Source organism: Geotrypetes seraphini, chromosome 2 (genome assembly GCF_902459505.1).
Source record: "Geotrypetes seraphini chromosome 2, aGeoSer1.1, whole genome shotgun sequence".
NCBI classification, from domain to species: Eukaryota; Metazoa; Chordata; class Amphibia; order Gymnophiona; family Dermophiidae; genus Geotrypetes; species Geotrypetes seraphini.
The window spans coordinates 288,307,844-288,327,016 of record NC_047085.1 but is presented as its reverse complement, the minus strand read 5'-3'; the positions used below and the strand labels follow the sequence as shown (position 1 = coordinate 288,327,016).

Here is a 19,173-nt window from a genome sequence, read left to right as displayed (position 1 = left end):
CTTCTACAACTCGAGCTTACAAACCTCCTGCTCGCCGATATCCTATGAAAACCACTCCAGCTTTTTCTCGTCCTCCTCCTCGGCGGCCTCAACAACAACGTCCTCAGAAGCCTCAGATTCCTGCTCCTGCGAAACCGGCTCCGTCTTTTTGACGGTCCAGCCTTGAGCATTCCAACCTCCTTGCATCCAAATTCTTCCCTGCCCATTGGAGGTCGTCTTTCCCTTTTTTATTCCAGTTGGGAAAACATTACATCAGACCTATGGGTTCTGACCATCATCCGCGCCTGATTCAGGTGCCCCCAGATCACCCTCCAAGAGAGTGTCTTTCCAGTTCCTCGCAACTCCCCCTTCTTCTTCAGGAGGCTCAGGCACTGCTTCGCTTTCGAACGGTGGAGGAGATCCCTCCTCCCCAGCACAATCGGGGGTTCTACTCCAGATACTTCCTGGTGCCCAAGAAGACGGGGGATTTGCGACCCATTCTGGATCTTCGAGCCCTCAACAAATTTCTGGTTAAAGAGAAGTTTCGCATGCTCTCGTTACCGACCTTGTACTCCCTCATGGATCGGGGGGATTGGATGTGCTCACTGGATCTCAAAGAGGCTTATACTCGTATCCCTGTTCATCCAAACTTTCGCAAATATCTCGGATTCAAAGTGGGGAATCTCTATCTTCAATACAGGGTTCTTCCCTTCGGCCTGGCAGCCTCCCCAAGAGTGTTCACCAAGTGTTTGGTAGTCGTGGCTGCGGCTCTACGCTCTCGAGGTCTTCAGGATTTTCCTTACCTCGACGATTGGCTTATCAAAGCCCCTTCTCTTCCAGAGGTTATTGCAGCGACCCATCAGACTATTACATTTCTTCAAAGTCTGGGGTTCCATGTCAATTTTCCCAAATCTCAATTGGTTCCGGCCCAGTCTATTCAATTTATTGGTGCGACTCTGGATTCTGTCAGCATGAGAGCGTTCCTTCCACTCAACCGTCAGGAGACCCTCTTTCGCCTTTGCCAGCAGGTGTCTTGTCTTCAGACCATCTCTGCCCGTCAAATGATGGTTCTGCTTGGCCACATGGCCTCTATGGTTCATGTGACCCCTCTTGCCAGACTTCACCTTCGCATTCCTCAGTGGACCCTGGCGTCTCAATGGCAACAAGCTCTGGACTCACCTTCTCGTTGAATAGCGGTGACTCCTTTGTTGAAGAATTCTCTCCGCTGGTGGATGCTCTCTTCCAATCTTTCCAGAGGTTTGCGTTTTCACGATCTTCCTCATCGGAAAGTGCTCACAACCGACTCGTCCACCTATGCGTGGGGTGCCCACGTAGATGGTCTCCGTATGCAAGGGTTGTGGAAGTCCACAGATCGTCGGTGTCATATCAATCTGTTGGAAATCAGAGCGATTTTCCTTGCTCTCAAAGCTTTTCTTCATCTTCTTCACGACCAGGTGGTTCTAGTTTGGACAGACAATCAAGTGGCCATGTATTATGTCAACAAACAGGGGGGAACGGGATCTCATTCCCTGTGTCAGGAAGCTCTCAGGTTGTGGCAATGGGCGATTTCTCACAACATCTTTCTCAGAGCTGTCTATATTCAAGGTCAACAGAACTGTCTGGCAGACAAATTGAGTCGTCTGCTGCAACCTCACGAATGGACACTTTGTCAAGTGTTTCTTCAATGGGGGACCCCTCAGATAGACCTATTTGCGTCGCCCAGCAACTTCAAACTCCCTCTGTTCTGTTCCCGCATCTTCTCGCCTCACCATCTCGAGGCGGATGCTTTTCTTCTGGACTGTAGGAATCAGTTTCTTTATGCCTTCCCTCCATTTCCTCTGATTCTCAAGACTCTTGTCAAGCTGAAATCGGAACATGCCACCATGATCCTGATAGCTCCTCGGTGGCCCAGACAACCCTGATACTCCCTTCTTCTACAACTCAGCATCAGGGAGCCTCTACTTCTACCAGTTTTTCCTTCACTACTCACGCAGAGTCAGGGGTCTTTACTTCATCCTAATCTACAGTCTCTCCACTTGACAGCTTGGTACTTTTCTACATAGCAGACTCTTCTCAATTTTCCCAGTCTGTTCGAGATGTTTTCCTAGCGTCCAGAAAGCCATCAACTCGTCAATGTTACAGCCATAAATGGACTAGATTTTCTGCTTGGTGTTCCAGTCGTCAGCTTCATCCAATGTCTTCCTCCTTAGCTTCAGTTCTGAACTATTTACTTCACTTGTCCCAATCGGGCCTCCAATCTACTTCTATTCGAGTCCATCTTAGTGCTATTGCTGCTTTTCATCAGCCTCTGGATGGGAAACCGCTCTCTGCGCATCCCATGGTTTCTCGCTTTATGAAAGGGCTTTTTAATCTTCATCCACCTCTTAAACCGCCTCCTGTGGTTTGGGATCTTAATGTGGTTCTAGCTCAACTGATGAAACCTCCATTTGAACCTATTGACACGGCTCATCTCAAGTATCTCACTTGGAAAGCTGTATTTTTGATTGCCCTCACTTCGGCTTGACATGTCAGTGAGTTACAAGCTTTGGTTGCGGATCCCCCTTTCACGGTTTTTCACCATGATAAGGTGGTCCTTCGTACACATCCTAAATTATTGCCTAAGGTGGTTTCAGAATTTCATATCAACCAATCTATTGTTCTGCCAGTATTTTTTCCAAAGCCGCATTCTCATCAGGGAGAGGTGGCACTTCATACTTTGGATTGCAAACGTGCCTTGGCTTTTTACCTCCAACGCACTCAACCTCACAGAACTTCTCCTCAACTCTTCATCTCTTTTGATCTGAATAGGTTGGGATGTCCTATCTCGAAGCGTACCATCTCCAATTGGATGGCTGCTTGCATATTTTTTTGCTATGCTCAGGCTGGTCTTCTTCTTTTGCAAAATCTTTTTTCTTAAATTGCCAACTTTCCCTCCATCCCTATTTATTAGCTTGGAGGTCACCAATGTGTGAGAATATGCTGCCTGCTTGTCCTGGGATAAAGCACAGTTACTTACCGTAACAGTTGTTATCCAGGGACAGCAGGCAGATATTCTCACAACCCTCCCACCTCCCCTGGATGGCTTCTTGGCTTGGTATCTGAACTGAGGATCCTCACAGGAGACGCGCCCCCTAGTTCAGGCGGGAAGGCACGCGCGCATGCGTGGTGCAGCACTCGAAAGCTCGAGATCTTCAAGCAAGTTTGCTTTCGAGGCTGTCCGCTGCGGGGCTCCGTCAGTGACGTCACCCATGTGTGAGAATATCTGCCTGCTGTCCCTGGATAACAACTGTTATGGTAAGTAACTGTGCTTTCTTGCAGGATGGCCTGGATAGGGGACTGGCTTGGTCTTCTCTCCGGGTTCAGCTTGTGGCCTTAGCCTTTAGGGGGGTTCTTGAAAGGTCAGTGTTTGACTGCCATTCCTGATGTGATTTGCTACTTGCGGGCAGCCAAGTTGCTTAGGTCTCCCGTACGACCCTCTGCTCCATGTTGGGATCTGAATCTGGTTCTGTCCGTTCTGGTGCGCCCTCCTTTTGAACTGTTGGGCGCTGCTCTTTGAAGGACCTTACTCTTAAAGCAGTCTTCTTGGTGGCCATTACTTCAGCTAGACGTGTTTCTGAGCTGCAGGCTTTCTCTTGTAGGGCTCCCTTCTTGGAGTTTTCTAGGGGGCGGGTTGTCTTGAGTCCTGTTCCTTCTTTTCTGCCAAAAGTAGTTTCTCCTTTTCATGTCAATCAATCTGTAGTCCTCCCGGTGTTGGGTTGTCGGGAGGGCTCTTCTGAGCAGAGACAGCTGCGCAAGTTGGATATCAGTCAGGTCCTTCGCTCTTATGTTCAGAGGACCCAGGAGACCAGGAAATCAGATCATCTCTTTGTCCTTCTAGCGGGTCCTCGTAAAGGGGAGCTTCTAAGGCTACTATTGCGCGCTGGATCAAGGAGACTATTGTTTCCTCTTCTCTTCTGGAGAAGCCTGTTCCGGAATTTCTCAAGGCTCATTCCACTAGGGGTCAGGCAGTTTCTTGGGCTGAATCTTCTCTAGTGCCTCCAGTAGATACTTGAAAGGCTGCAGTCTGGTCTTCTCTGCATTCCTTTGTCAGACACTACCTTGTAGATGTTCAAGCGTGTCGGGACGAGGTATTCGGTGAATGAGTTCTGGTGTTAGCCCTTCAGGGGTCCCACCCTTGATGGGTACTGCTTTGGTACGTCCCATCCGTAAAGGAACATACCGGTCTATCAAGCGATACAGAAGGAGAAATTAGTTTCTTACCTGATAATTTTCTTTCTGTTAGCTTGTAGACCGGTATAGTTCCCCACCTTATCTGTCTTTGAGCGGTGTTTGTGGGTTTTTGCTCGTGTGCAGAATTTGAATTTTTCTGCAGGTTCTAGTATTTTTCTAGGGCCGGAGAGTATTAAGAACAGCAGCGATGGCTCAGCTAGCTTAGCTGGTGAGCTGTGGAGATGTTTTGCTTCCAGGATCAAGTTCTATAGATGTTCCAACAATTGTTTAAAGATGTTTGTTGTTTTCTGGCACTCCTGTTTGGAGTGTCATTTACTGTTTTTCAGTTAAGAAATTTCCTAGGTTGTGCTTGGCTATTCGGCAAACTGGAGTAGCAAGAGGGGATGCTCTACTGATATACAAGTTTTGATCTGAGTCTCCACCTGCTGGTAGCAGTGAGGCATATTACCCATCCGTAAAGGAACTATACTAGTCTACAAGCTAACAGAAAGAAAATTAGCAAATTTCTCCTTAATGACTGTACACGGATCTCTCTAGTGGGGTTTTTTAGTACCTCATTTTGACAATTTTGAGCATACACAAATCACTTTTATTTTAACAAAAATGTTTACAAATGTCATCTCTTTGGCTATTTTACTAGCACTGCAAAAACAGAAGAAGTACAATCTCATGTCTTGAAGCTATTGAACAGGCACAGTATGGTGTTTGGAGATTATACCTGGACTGATTTTGATGATAGTTTTCTGATAAAAAATGTGGAATCTGTGGCAATTGTAGATACTGAGTTAAAACTTAAAGACAGACAGGTAAGAACACTGCTAGCTAACTGTTCAAATATTAAGAATGTCATTGAATTATTTTCTTTTGGCTAGGCTAACTAGTAGAACTTCATTGATGCTATCAGTAAGTTCTTCTGTACCTCTGGATTTGATTAGTTTATTGATGTTTGATGTACCTACCTATGTTGGAGAAGTTATTTAACTGGTTCTAACAGGCAAGTGGTCATATGGATTTTTCTGTTCAAATAACCCATTGACTCATAAGATCCTCCTGGAATATACTCTATGAATGACCTTTAATTGTTAAGTTCTTTATCTCTGGAAGTTTTTTTTATTTTGGTAGATATGAAGATTAATATTATTTATTCTGCCTTCAGACAGGCTTTTGAGGATACTGTTTAACATGTAGTTTGAGGATACTTCTAAACTTTCAATAGATGGACAAGGGTTAGGCATTGATGTTGACATATGTTTGTTTTTAGATCCCACTACAAATCATTTCTATAGCGCTAGTAAACATATGCAGCACTATATATCAAAACAAAAGAGACAGTCCCTGCTTAAAAGAGCTTATAATCTTATCAAGACAAACTGGACAAGAAGGTGCATCAATACACTGCTCAGGTGGGGGAATTACAGAGGGAATGATAAGACAGATATTGGTGCTTAGCAGGTGGGTTGGAGTTTAGAATTGAAAGCAGCTTCAAAGAAATGTGCTTTGAGTCTGGATTTCAATACTGGCAGAGATGAAGCCTGATGTACCGAGTCATGCAGTTTGTTCCAGACTGCATGCAATGGGATGGAGTCTGGAGTTGACCATAGAGGAGAAGGGTACAGATAAGAGACTTTTCTGATGAGTGGAGTGCCCCGGGGGGAGGAGATGAGAGAGGGGGGCAGTAACTAGGATACAATTTTACTTCCTTCCTGCATTTTCTTATAGCTATGCAGTTTGAAACTTGCTGCCACAGATCTCCAGACTTACAGGAAAAAATGTTGTGGGTGCTCAGGCACCCACAGAACTGGCATCTAAACCTAGTAATACCTTAACAAGTTTTAATTTATTAAAAAGCTCAATAATACTAAGATGCAGGCAGCAGTTCAGCAGTGAGAGGGGTGCTTTCAGTTCTTTTGCATTAAGTTGCACATGTATGGTAACCTTTCACCAATATGGGAGATAACCATTTATCGTTTGTTAAAACTTTTTTTACTGCCAATTCATATCTATATGTGTGTGCTTGGTGCAAAGAGCTCCTAGCTCTCAGAAAATGAGTCCGTTCTCTTGAGGCTAGAGTAGCAGATTTGGAGGACCTGAGGGAGATAGAGAGGAGACCCACAGGGATATTATAGAGAAGTCTCACCTACAGTCTGGCAGCCCCTGTGCCACTTTCAAGAGGGGAGGTCACCTAAAAGGAGAGCATCACTCTGGTGAAGTAGGAAGTAATCCTATAGCCAGGACTTGCTCACCAGGAGATGCCATATCCTCTCTCACTAAGGATGTGTCTTCAGGAGTTTTTGCTCAAGAGGGAAGGATTAGGACAATTGTAGTTGGTGATTCCATTCTTAGGCATATAGATAGCAGGGTGGCTGGTGGACTTGAAGCTTGCCTAGTCATTTGCCTCCCTGGCACAAAGGTGATGCACTTCACATGGCACCTTTAGATAGGATTTTAGATAGTGCTAGGGAGGAGTCAGCTGTCTTGATACATGTGAGGCACACAAAATAGAGGCAAAAATATACTGTAATGTGCATAACAGCAACCAAGAAGCAGATTAGTCCCAGCAGAAGACATGTGATTTATTAGCAGCAAAGACCCAACATGGCCATATTTCGCCCTCAGGCTGCATTGGGGTAAAAACTGCAGGGGAAATTTAACACATAACCAGTGTTCTCCCCAGAAATTTTTTCCAGCTTGGTGGCATGAAAAAGTGGCCGGGCGGGGTGGAGAAATTTAGTAGTGGGGAAAATTAAGGGCTCCTTTTACAAAGGTGCATTAGGGCCTTAATGTGCGGAATAGCGTGCGCTAAAATGCCCCGTGTGCTAGCCGCTACCGCCTCCTCTTGAGCAGGTGTAGTTTTTCAGGTAGCACGCGCTAATCCGGTGCATGCGCTAAAAACGCTAGCGTACCTTTGTAAAATGAGCCCTAAATGTGTACTATTTTTATTAGTTAATTATTATTGTTTTCTAATACTCAATATGACTTCCTTTTTTAAAGTTTGACACTTGTGTCAGAATATTTTTACTAAATTTAAGAAGTATCCAATTCTAGAAGTGAATAATTAGATATGCGCGCTCTTTCAAATGGTATAGAGGTTTAAAAAAGGGAAATGCGTTAATGAAGTCATTGGGTTCAATCTAGCCATTTATTTCTGCATGAATTTAAACAACTAAAAAATAAAAGATAAATATAGCTCATCCAGTCATACAAGAAACGGCTCTACAGCACCTCTAATAATGTTTTGATCACTAGGTTCCTTCCTGAGGTCTCACTGAGGATATGAAATAGATGCAATCCCCACTTCCAAACCTCTTCCACATAATTTATGGAGAGGTGTTACTGAGCCTTGAAGGAGACCTGTGTGATTGCACTACAGCAAAATAATAAAGTAGCAGATTAAGATCAAAGTGAGAGCTAGGGCAAAACAGTTTAGGTAAAGATGCAGGTAATAATTAGCAATGTATTAAAAATATTTTATTTTTATTTGCTTATAATGTCATTTGAAAGCTGCTTGATATTAATACAACTTTAATTTAATTCTTTATAGTGGGTGTGGTGGTGGTAGTGGGGGGACAATGCCTACAAAAACAGTAAAGTAAGAATAGGGTCATTAAATCCTTTGGCGTACCTAGTATATATGACAGCCAGTGCTGATCATTTTTTTAAATCCCTCCTCTATATAAAAAATATATTTTTACTAATAATCCATAAGTCACACAACAAGGGTGCACCTAGGAAAAGGCATCATCTTAAACACTGCAATGAGCACTAGAACACCAGCACACGCATTGTAAAACTAAAACCAGATCCTGCACAGTCAATTGATCCTGTACAGTCGATGCTAACAGAAAGCCATGTCCTTTTTATACACACAGAACACAGATACACCCTCACCCAATATGGAATCATCACAAAGTAAAAATAGAAACATGTAGACAAAAGTTAAACTGAACCAAGAAACCAGACTGCATACAATGCAACACCACAGAAACAGTGACACATGTCCCCTATTCCTGTGCAAAATATAAAGACAGTAGATGTAAATTTGAAAAAACTTCTACATAACAATCACCACTTCACAAATTAACAAATAGAAATAAAACAAATAATGAGAAATAAGAAAATACCATTTTATTGGACTAATCCATTTTTCAATTAGCTTTCAGAGGCCAAATCTTTCAGAGGCCAAAGCTGTTATGGTATCCTGTCCTGACCTGAGGAAAGGGGTTTAGTCCCAAAAAACTGCCTTATTTCCATTTCCTATATATAAACTTTAATTAGTAGTTACAATACTACTTGATTCTAAGTAAAGCAACAATTTTTTTTTTCTACCTTTTGTCGTTTCTGCTTTAATCATCTTCTCGTCACTCTCTTCTTTCTATTCAGTGTTTGTCCTCACTCCCTTCCATGCAACATCTATCATCTCTGCCCCTTCCACCTAACCTCTGCCCTCTCTCTACCCCTTCCATCTACTGTCCACCCTCTCTGCCCTTCCTTTCCTATGACAGTCCATCCCTGGTGTTTCCATCTAGGGCAAGAACATGCACAGGAAAAAGATCCTTAAGGAACAACTTTGTTTGATACCAAAAAGAGACCCAAGAAAAGTATAATTAGTCACTCGTGTCCCTCAAAACACCACAAAAAAAATATGTATTATCCCAGGACAAGCAGGCAGCATATTCCCACATATGGGTGACGTCATCGACGGAGCCCCGCAGCGGACAGCCTCGAAAGCAAACTTGCTTGAAGATCTCGAACTTTCGAGTGCTGCACCGCGCCTGCGCGCGTGCCTTCCCGCCCGAACTAGGGGGCGCATCTCCTGAGAGGATCCTCAGTTCGTTTATTTCCGCGGAAACAAGAAGACACGTTTTCTTTCTCTGCAGCATTGCCTTCTCATCACCGCGGCTGTTTCTTTTAATTTAAAGTCGGTCGCTGTGTTAATTTTATCTTCTTTTATTTTTCGTGTTTAAAAAAAAAAAAAAAAAAAAAAAAGTATATTCTTTTTTCCTTTTCAGTTCGGGCCGTCGAGCTTTGGGCCTAGGCCTAGGCTCCTTCGTTCGACACGGACTTTATTTTTTCCATGTCCCGGCCTCTTACCGGGTTTAAACGTTGTCGACAGTGTAATCGGGTGATTTCGGTCACCGATCCCCACTGCCGTTGTTTACAGTGCCTGGGTTCCTCTCATTCCCCAGAAGATTGTCATCGCTGCTTTACCCTCACTCCACGAGCTTTTCGGCGGTGTTGTGCTCAATTTTTTCAACTTTTCGGTATGGAGCAATCTTCGGAGCCGGCCTCGACCGTGGCGGCTGCACCGGTCTCGAAGGCCTCGACTCCGACGACCTCGACACCTGTGGTCTCGAAGGCCTCGACCCAGACTCCGGCTGGAGTTTCGGTCTCGAAGGCCTCGACCTCTTCTACTTCGGTTGCCTCGAAGACGACGTCTTCCACGAAGCCTTCTACGGGGGGTAAGTCTCCGAGTTCCCTTTCAGGTGCCGTATCCAAGAAGCCACCAGAGTCCTCGGCACGACCACTTTCAAAGCGTACCTCCAAGATAAGGGAATACTCACCTTCGAGGTCGCCCTCTTCGGAGCGTACTGCTGCACATACGAGGTCAGAACCTTCTGTCTCGGTGCCGATGCTGGAGGACATGTTAAAATCTATCCTCACCACTCAGATTAATTCTTTGGTGGCTCAACTGGTCCCGTCCTCGACCTTGCCTCGGGCTGACCAGCCTGTTACTCAACCGGAGCTTCCAGTCTCCTGAAGCCGATCCCGGACACCGAAAAACATTTCTTCATCGGAGTCGTCTCCGGGCTCACCTCCTCCGAAGCATCGGTCGAAGCATTCCAGACATGTGGCCTCCAAGCTTCGGAGGGAGTCTTCGACGTTGGATACCGAGGCTTCTTTGTCTCGTTCTTCGAAGGCGAAGCAGGGTTCTCACCATCGAGCCTCCACTCGAAGCCCTTCTCGATCCAGAACCCCATCGAAGCCAGTTCGTCGAGACAGTTCTCCACACACCTCGACTCATTCTGTACCACGTACACCGGGTACTTCTCCATCCAGGAGTCTGAAGAGGAAACATTCTCTTACTCCACTTCACAGTACAGCTTCTTCTCCTACTGTGCGTATGGAATCGGACATTTCCACATATTCTAGAGAAAATTCTCCATCCTACTCAGTACAACATAAATCTCGCAGTGGCTCTCCTGAAGAATCATCTGACCCAAAATCAGTTTCTTTTGCCAAATTTATTTTTGATATGGGTCAAGCTCTCAAGCTAGACCTTCATTCAGACTCTAAATATACTCCTGAGTACTTGGCGGATATGGAGCTTCCCCATCCTCCTAAAGAGTCACTCAGATTGCCTATGACTCCTGTTCTCCAGCAGACCTTCACTCGCAATATGGAGACTCCTTATTCTATCACTGCCATCCCATCTAAATTGGAATCTCGTTACAGAACGGTTCCATCTAAAGGATATGAAAAGTCTCAACTTTCTCATCAATCTCTAGTGGTAGAGTCATCATTGAAGAAAGCACATCCCTCAAAAATTTATGCTTCAGTTCCTCCTGGTAGGGAAGGCCGTACCATGGATAAATTTGGTCGACGTTTATACCAGAATTCTATGATGGCAAATAGAGTTCTGAATTATAATTACATTTTTACGTCCTATTTCAATCATTTTTTAAAGATTTTGTCTTCCTTTTACCCGGATGTCTCCACCAATCGTCTATCAGAATTTAAGAATATCCTTAAGACTCTTTCTCAATTGAGACTATTCATGCTACAAGCTTCCTATGATGCCTTTGAACTCTCGTCTAGAGTCTCGGCATTTGCAGTAGCCATGCGTAGATTAGCATGGTTACGGATAGTGGACATGGATCCTAACCTTCAGGATAGATTGGCTAATCTTCCTTGTCAAGGAAATGAATTATTCGATGACTCTATTGAGGCAGCTACAAAGCGTCTTTCAGAACATGAGCGCTCTTTTGCTTCCCTCATCCGTCCAAAACCTAAACCTGCACCAACTAGAGGTTTCAAACAAACTCCACGTCGCTATCCACAGAAAACAACTCCTGCTTTTTCTAGACCTCCTGCTCGTCGGCCTCCTCCACAACAACGACAACAAAAGTCACAGACCCCTGCTAACACTAAGCCTGCTCAGTCTTTTTGACAATCTCAACTTGAGCATTCAAATTTCTCTGTTTCCAAATTCTCCCCTCCCCATAGGGGGTCGCCTGTCCAATTTTTATCATCAATGGGAGCTCATAACATCAGATCTCTGGGTACTTACCATTATCAGAGAGGGATACTCTCTTCGACTCCTTCAGGTGCCTCCAGATCGCCATCCAAGAGAGTGTCTTTCAAATCAGTCGCATCTTCCTCTTCTTCTTCAAGAAGCTCGGGCTCTTCTTCTCCTGCGAGCTGTGGAGGAAGTTCCTCTCTCCCAAAGGAACTCGGGATTCTACTCCCGTTATTTTCTAGTTCCCAAAAAGATGGGGGATTTGCGACCGATTTTGGATCTCAGAGCTCTCAACAAATTTCTAGTCAAAGAGAAATTTCGAATGCTCACTCTGCCAACTCTATATTCCTTGATGGATCAAGGGGATTGGATGTGCTCCCTCGATCTCAAAGAGGCCTATACTCATATCCCCATTCATCCAGCTTTTCGCAAGTACCTCAGATTTCAAGTAGGAAATCTTCATCTTCAGTACAAAGTTCTCCCCTTCGGACTGGCTTCTTCCCCCAGAGTTTTCACAAAATGCCTTGTGGTTGTAGCTGCAGCTCTTCGCAACCAGGGTCTCCAAGTATTTCCATACCTAGACGACTGGCTCATCAAGGCTCCCTCTCTTTCAGGGGTTATTGTAGCGACCCAACAGACTATTCTCTTTCTTCAAAGTCTGGGATTTCACATCAATTTTCCCAAATCTCAACTGATTCCTTCTCAGTCTCTCCAGTTCATAGGAGCAACTCTGGACACTATCAAACTGAGAGCATACCTTCCACAACCACGTCAGGATGCACTCCTTCAAATTTCTCAACAATTCTTCCAACTTTCCACTGTTCCAGCAAGGAAAATGATGGTTCTGCTCGGTCACATGGCCTCTACAGTTCATGTAGTTCCTTTTGCCAGGCTTCATCTTCGCATTCCTCAATGGACACTGGCATCTCAATGGCAACAATCAGTGGATCCACCAACTCGACTAATTTCCATCACTCCTTCATTAAAGAAGTCTCTCCGTTGGTGGATGCTCTCTTTGAATCTTTCAAGAGGTTTAATGTTTTACCCTCTTCCTCATCAGAAGGTCCTCACAACCGACTCGTCAATGTATGCCTGGGGAGCCCATGTGGACGGTCTTTGCACTCAAGGGCTCTGGACCCAAGCAGACCGGAGGTGTCCTATAAATCTGTTGGAACTCAGAGCGATATTCTATGCTCTCAAAGCTTTTCAGCATCTTCTTCACGACATGGTGATTTTAGTACGTACCGACAACCAAGTAGCCATGTATTATGTCAACAAACAGGGAGGGACGGGATCTCACTCCCTCTGTCAAGAGGCTCTGAAATTGTGGCAGTGGGCGATTCTCCACAACATCTTCCTCAGAGCAGTTTACATTCAGGGTCAACACAACTATTTGGCGGACAAATTGAGTCGTCTTCTACAACCTCACGAATGGACACTCAATTCTCCTACTCTTCGCCAAATTTTTGCTCGTTGGGGGACTCCACAGATAGATCTGTTTGCGTCACCTCTCAACTTCAAACTGCCTCAATTTTGCTCCCGCATCTATACTCCTCAACGTCTCGAAGCGGATGCGTTTCTACTGGACTGGAGGAATCAGTTCCTTTATGCTTTTCCTCCGTTTCCTCTGATTCTCAAGACTCTAGTCAAGTTGAAATCAGACCGGGCCACCATGATTCTGATAGCTCCTCGGTGGCCCAGGCAACCTTGGTTCTCCCTTCTACTTCAACTCAGCACCAGGGAGCCCCTACTTCTACCAATATTTCCTTCTCTACTCACGCAGAATCAAGGATCTTTGCTTCATCCCAATCTACAGTCTCTACATTTGACAGCTTGGTACCTTTCTCTGTAACAGACTTTTCTCAATTCTCTCCGTCTGTACAAGATATTTTACTTGCTTCCAGAAAACCATCCACTAGGCAATGTTATGGTCAAAAGTGGACAAGATTTTCTGCTTGGTGTTCTACACATAATTTACCACCCAGATCTGCTTCATTGACATCAGTTCTGGACTATTTACTTCATTTATCACAATCTGGACTTCAGACTACATCTATCCGAGTCCATCTTAGTGCTATAGCTGCTTTTCATCAGCCTTTGGAGGGCAAATCCCTTTCTGCACATCCTATGATTTCTCGTTTTATGAAAGGACTTCTCAATCTACATCCTCCTCTTAAACCACCTCCTGTGGTTTGGGATCTCAATGTTGTTTTAGCTCAACTTATGAAATCTCCTTTTGAACCACTTGACAAAGCTCATCTCAAATATCTCACTTGGAAAGCTGTGTTCCTGATTGCTCTCACTTCTGCTCGTCGTGTCAGTGAGTTACAAGCGCTAGTGGCTGATCCACCTTTCACAGTTTTTCACCATGACAAGGTTGTTCTCCGTACTCATCCTAAATTCTTGCCTAAAGTCGTTTCAGAATTTCACATCAATCAGTCTATTGTTCTACCTGTATTTTTTCCAAAGCCTCACTCTCACCCAGGAGAGGCGGCTCTTCATACCTTGGACTGTAAACGTGCTTTGGCTTTCTACCTGCAACGCACTCAGATTCACAGAACGTCTCCTCAACTTTTCATATCCTTTGATCCAAACAGGTTGGGTCGTCCTATATCGAAGCGTACCATCTCCAACTGGATGGCTGCTTGCATTTCTTTTTGTTATGCTCAGGCTGGTCTTCCTCTACAAGGTCGAGTGACGGGCCATAAAGTTAGAGCTATGGCGGCATCTGTAGCTTTCCTCCGATCGACTCCTATTGAGGAAATCTGCAAGGCTGCCACTTGGTCCTCGGTTCATACTTTCACCTCTCATTATTGTCTGGATACTTTATCCAGGAGGGATGGCCATTTTGGCCAATCTGTTTTGCATAATCTTTTTTCGTAAATTGCCAACTTCCCTCCATCCCTTTTTACTTAGCTTGGAGGTCACCCATATGTGGGAATATGCTGCCTGCTTGTCCTGGGATAAAGCACAGTTACTTACCGTAACAGTTGTTATCCAGGGACAGCAGGCAGATATTCCCACAACCCTCCCACCTCCCCTGGTTGGCTTCTTGGCTAGGTATCTGAACTGAGGATCCTCTCAGGAGATGCGCCCCCTAGTTCGGGCGGGAAGGCACGCGCGCAGGCGCGGTGCAGCACTCGAAAGTTCGAGATCTTCAAGCAAGTTTGCTTTCGAGGCTGTCCGCTGCGGGGCTCCGTCGATGACGTCACCCATATGTGGGAATATCTGCCTGCTGTCCCTGGATAACAACTGTTACGGTAAGTAACTGTGCTTTTTGTGCATGACATGCATAGTGACATCACACAAAACTAGAGGACTGGGTAAAACGAGGATCTTGCAGGCCCCATGAACCTCGCAGATCTCTACCTCACATCCTTAAAAATTTGCTTAGGGAGCCAGTTGCTGTTACTATCTGGGACGCCGGAGGATCGTTTTCGCTGCCCCGACCAGCCCTCTGCAGCTGCAGTTACTTGAAAAAACGGACAGGCATCTTTGAGGACGGACCCCTGACGTCACCGGGTCCGTCTTCTGTGCCTCGGGTTTTGCCTTAAATTGCGGTCTGCAGCCGCGGAGAGACCGGGAGCCAGTAGCTGTTACTATCTGGGACGCCGGAGGATCATTTTCGCTGCCCCGACCAGCCCTCTGCAGCTGCAGTTACTTGAAAAAATGGACAGGCATCTTTGAGGATGGACCCCTGACGTCACCGGGTCCGTCTTCTGTGCCTCGGGTTTTGTCTTAAATAGCGGTCTGCAGCCGCGGAGAGACCGGGAGCCAGTTGCTGTTACTATCTGGGACGCCGGAGGATCGTTTTCGCTGCCCCGACCAGCCCTCTGCAGCTGCAGTTACTTGAAAAAACGGACAGGCATCTTTGAGGACGGACCCCTGACGTCACCGGGTCCATCTTCTGTGCCTCGGGTTTTGCCTTAAATTGCGGTCTGCAGCCGCGGAGAGACCGGGAGCCAGTAGCTGTTACTATCTGGGACGCTGGAGGATCGTTTTTGCTGCCCCAACCAGCCCTCTGCAGCTGCAGTTACTTGAAAAAACGGACAGGCATCTTTGAGGACGGACCCCTGACGTCACCGGGTCCGTCTTCTGTGCCTCGGGTTTTGCCTTAAATAGCGGTCTGCAGCCGTGGAGGCGGCCGCAGGGCGTGGCCACCTTGGAGCTGTGGAGCAGGATACCAGGTCGTATAAGCTAATTGACTATGGGGAAAAGGAAAGTTAAATCTAAGAGTTTGACACCAGTTGTCTCAGGTCCTATGGATAGACATTTGACTTTTTCCTTAGATTCTCCAGCGCAAAATGTATCTGATTTGAATTCTCCCATATCCGGAGCATCGATGAGTCCTCTACAAAGGACACCCCCCCCCCCCTTCATCCAATATCCGGTATAAGTGGGAATATAACTCCCACTAGTTCCACAGGTATTGTGGTATCATCCACCTCAACAAGTAAATTGATGTTTACTGATATACCTAAACCACTTGAGTTTACTAGTGTAGTGGATGAACAACCACTAGCTGTGGAAAAACAGGATATCACTTTAAAGGATCTTTGGTTAGGTATTTCTAGAATTGAGGGGTTTCTCAGAGAATCGATGAAACAAACATCTGATTTCTCACAATCTGTGGTTCAAAAGTTTGAGAATGTGGATGCAAATTTAAACTGTTTGGAAACTAGATTAGGTGTGATTGAAACGCAAAGTAACACATTGCAAGCTGTTTCACTATCTGCTGTAAAAGATTCCACGTCATTGCATTTAAAAATGGAAATGTTAGAAAATATGCATCGGGGAAAGAATCTCCCAGTAACTCATCTGTTGTTACCAGAAATATTGTTAAGAAAGTATTTTAAGGAAATACTGGGATTACCCAAAGCGGATAGTTTTCCAATAAATAATTGTTATTACATTCCCCAGAAGAAAAAGGAAACTGTACAGGATGTGGATCATCTGGTAACAGATGATGTTAACTTGACAGAGTTTTTAGAAGATTCTCAAGATGTTATTTAGACTCGATCCACAATGATTCTAACATGTATGAGTGAGACAGATAAAATGCTGTTAATGAAACTTTACTTTAAAAATAGACTGACCAGAGGGAATGAAAAATGCCTATACCTTGGGGTGATATATAGACCTCCCAGGCAACAGGAGGACAAAGACATGGAATTAATCGAGGACATAGAGAACATCACACTGCGCGGGGACACAGTAATGCTAGGAGACTTCAACATGCCAGATGCAGATTGGAACACACTCTCCGCGACTACGGGTAGCAGCAAAAGAATATTAACCTCCATAAAGGATGCACGTCTCAAGCAATTGGTATTGGAGCCCACCAGGGACCAGGCGTTACTAGACCTAGTTCTCACCAACGGAGATAGCGTCACGGAAGTCTCAGTAGGAGACACACTGACCTCCAGCGACCATAATATGGTATGGCTCAACCTCAAGAAAGGTTTCCCTAAGACAAACACAGCAACAAGGGTTCTCAACTTTAGAGGCACAGACTTCAACCGCATGGGAGGAGCTACATAAACAAGCAATATCTGACAATGTGGAGGATATGTGGTCGTCTCTGAAGTCCATCCTACACGAAGCAACAGACCGATACATAAAGACAGTAAGTAAACACAGGAGAAACAAAAGACCCCAATAGTTCAGTAAAGAAATTTCAGACCTAGTTAAACAGAAAAAAGATGCATTTATCACCTACAAACATTTAGGCAGAGATGGAGCGAAAGAGGACTATCTAGACAGATCTAAAGCTGTCAAAACAGCAGTCAGAGAAGCCAAACTCCGAATGGAGGAAGAGCTAGCACGGAAAATTAAGAAAGGGGATAAATCTTTCTTCAGCTATATTAGTGACAGGAAAAGAAACAAAGATGGGATAGTACGCCTGAAGCAATCGGACGGTAACTTTGCGGAATCAGATTCTGAGAAGGCAGAACTACTAAACAAATACTTCTGTTCAGTGTTCACCCGCGAAGCGCCGGGAGCTGGTCCACAGTTGCAGACGGGAGATAACCAGAAAGACCCGTTTCAAGATTTTGAATTTACGCCCAGTAGCGTCTATGACGAACTATCAAGACTCAAGGTAAACAAAGCCATGGGACCGGATAACCTACACCCCAGAATGCTCAGGGAGTTAAGGGAAGTCCTGGCAGAACCATTATCTGTTCTTTTCAATCTTTCCCTAAGTACAGGAAGGGTCCCCTTGGACTGGAAAACCGCCAACGTAATCCCACTCCACAAAAAGGGCTGCAGGACAGAGACAGCAAACTACAGACCAGTGAGTCTCACATCTATAGTGTGTAAACTCATGGAAACACTGATCAAACAGAATCTTGACACAATCCTAGACGAAGAAAAACTGCGTGATCCACACCAACACGGGTTCACCCAGGGCAGATCCTGCCAATCTAATCTGATTATCTTTTTTGACTGGGTTACTAGACAACTGGACGCCGGAGAGTCACTGGACGTGGTATATTTGGACTTCAGTAAAGCATTTGATAGCGTCCCTCATCGAAGATTACTGAACAAGCTGAAATCGATAGGATTAGGAGACACTCCAACTACATGGGTTGGGGATTGGCTGAGCGGTAGACTTCAGAAGGTGGTGGTGAACGGTACCCCATCCGAAGCATCGGACGTGATCAGTGGAGTGCCGCAGGGCTCGGTCCTGGGCCCTATTCTATTTAACTTATTCATAAGAGATATGACGCAAGGACTTAGAGGAAGGGTATCACTGTTCGCCGACGCCGCCAAACTTTGCAACATAGTAGGCAAAAGCTTATTACCTGATAATATGACACACGACCTACTGTTGCTGGAACAATGGTCAACTACTTGGCAGCTAGGCTTCAATGCTAAAAAATACAAGATAATGCATCTGGGTAAGAGAAATCCGCGTAGAACTTATGTACTAAATGGTGAGACCTTGGTTAGGACCACGGCGGAACGCGACCTAGGGGTGATCATTAGTGAGGACATGAAGGTTGCCAATCAAGTGGAGAAGGCTTCCTCCAGGGCAAGACAAATGATGGGGTGTATCCGCAGAGGTTTCGTCAGCAGGAGAGAAGACTACAACGGGAACTCCCCACAGCCATTTCCTATTGGCAATCTACACGGGGCAGGAGTGTAGGAAGATCGCTCTTGCCCCGAAAGCCCGCTAGACCACCAGGTAAGGCCGGGACGCCGGGAGGAAGGCTAAACTGTGGGGGGTTTTTCCCCCTCCCCAAAAAATCGTGACTATGTGAAATTGTGATTGCCGAAACCGTGAATGGGGAGGGGGAAGTGTAATTGCCATACAAAAAGGGAATTATAATACTTTTAAAAAGATTTGGGGGCCATTGATAACTTATTGTAATGATTAGACGCCTTTTTACACTGAAAGTATAATTATAAGTATGGGAAGGGGGGAGGTTTATAGTTATATTATAGATTTTATCAAATTTTATGAATACATTATATGTATGTTTTTTGTTTTTTTTTGGTTAGGATATTGTGAAAAGGGTGGGTAAGGGAGGGAGATATTTTATGATTTTAAGATGGTATGTAGGAAATTTCAAGTAATGTAATTGGACCCTCAGTGCCCCTCAGCAGCGAATCCCCAATGACCACCACTCTGCGCTTCTTAGGGGTGGGCCGATCTGTTGACTCCGGAACTGGAACCGTCTGCTGAACAACTTCCTGTTCCTCATTGTCAGGACCTTCCTGTA

At 45.2% G+C, this 19,173-nt stretch overlaps 1 protein-coding gene across 1 annotated transcript in view; it reads left to right on the top strand.

Annotated features, from left to right (window-relative positions):
* The window catches only part of TRIP13 (thyroid hormone receptor interactor 13), a 178,499-nt gene that overhangs the window by 13,703 nt on the left and 145,623 nt on the right, over positions 1-19,173 (top strand). Inside the window, exon 3 of the mRNA XM_033929795.1 lies at positions 4,850-5,015. Coding sequence (XP_033785686.1) covers positions 4,850-5,015 — 166 coding nt within the window. The remainder of the gene's footprint in view (positions 1-4,849; positions 5,016-19,173) is intronic.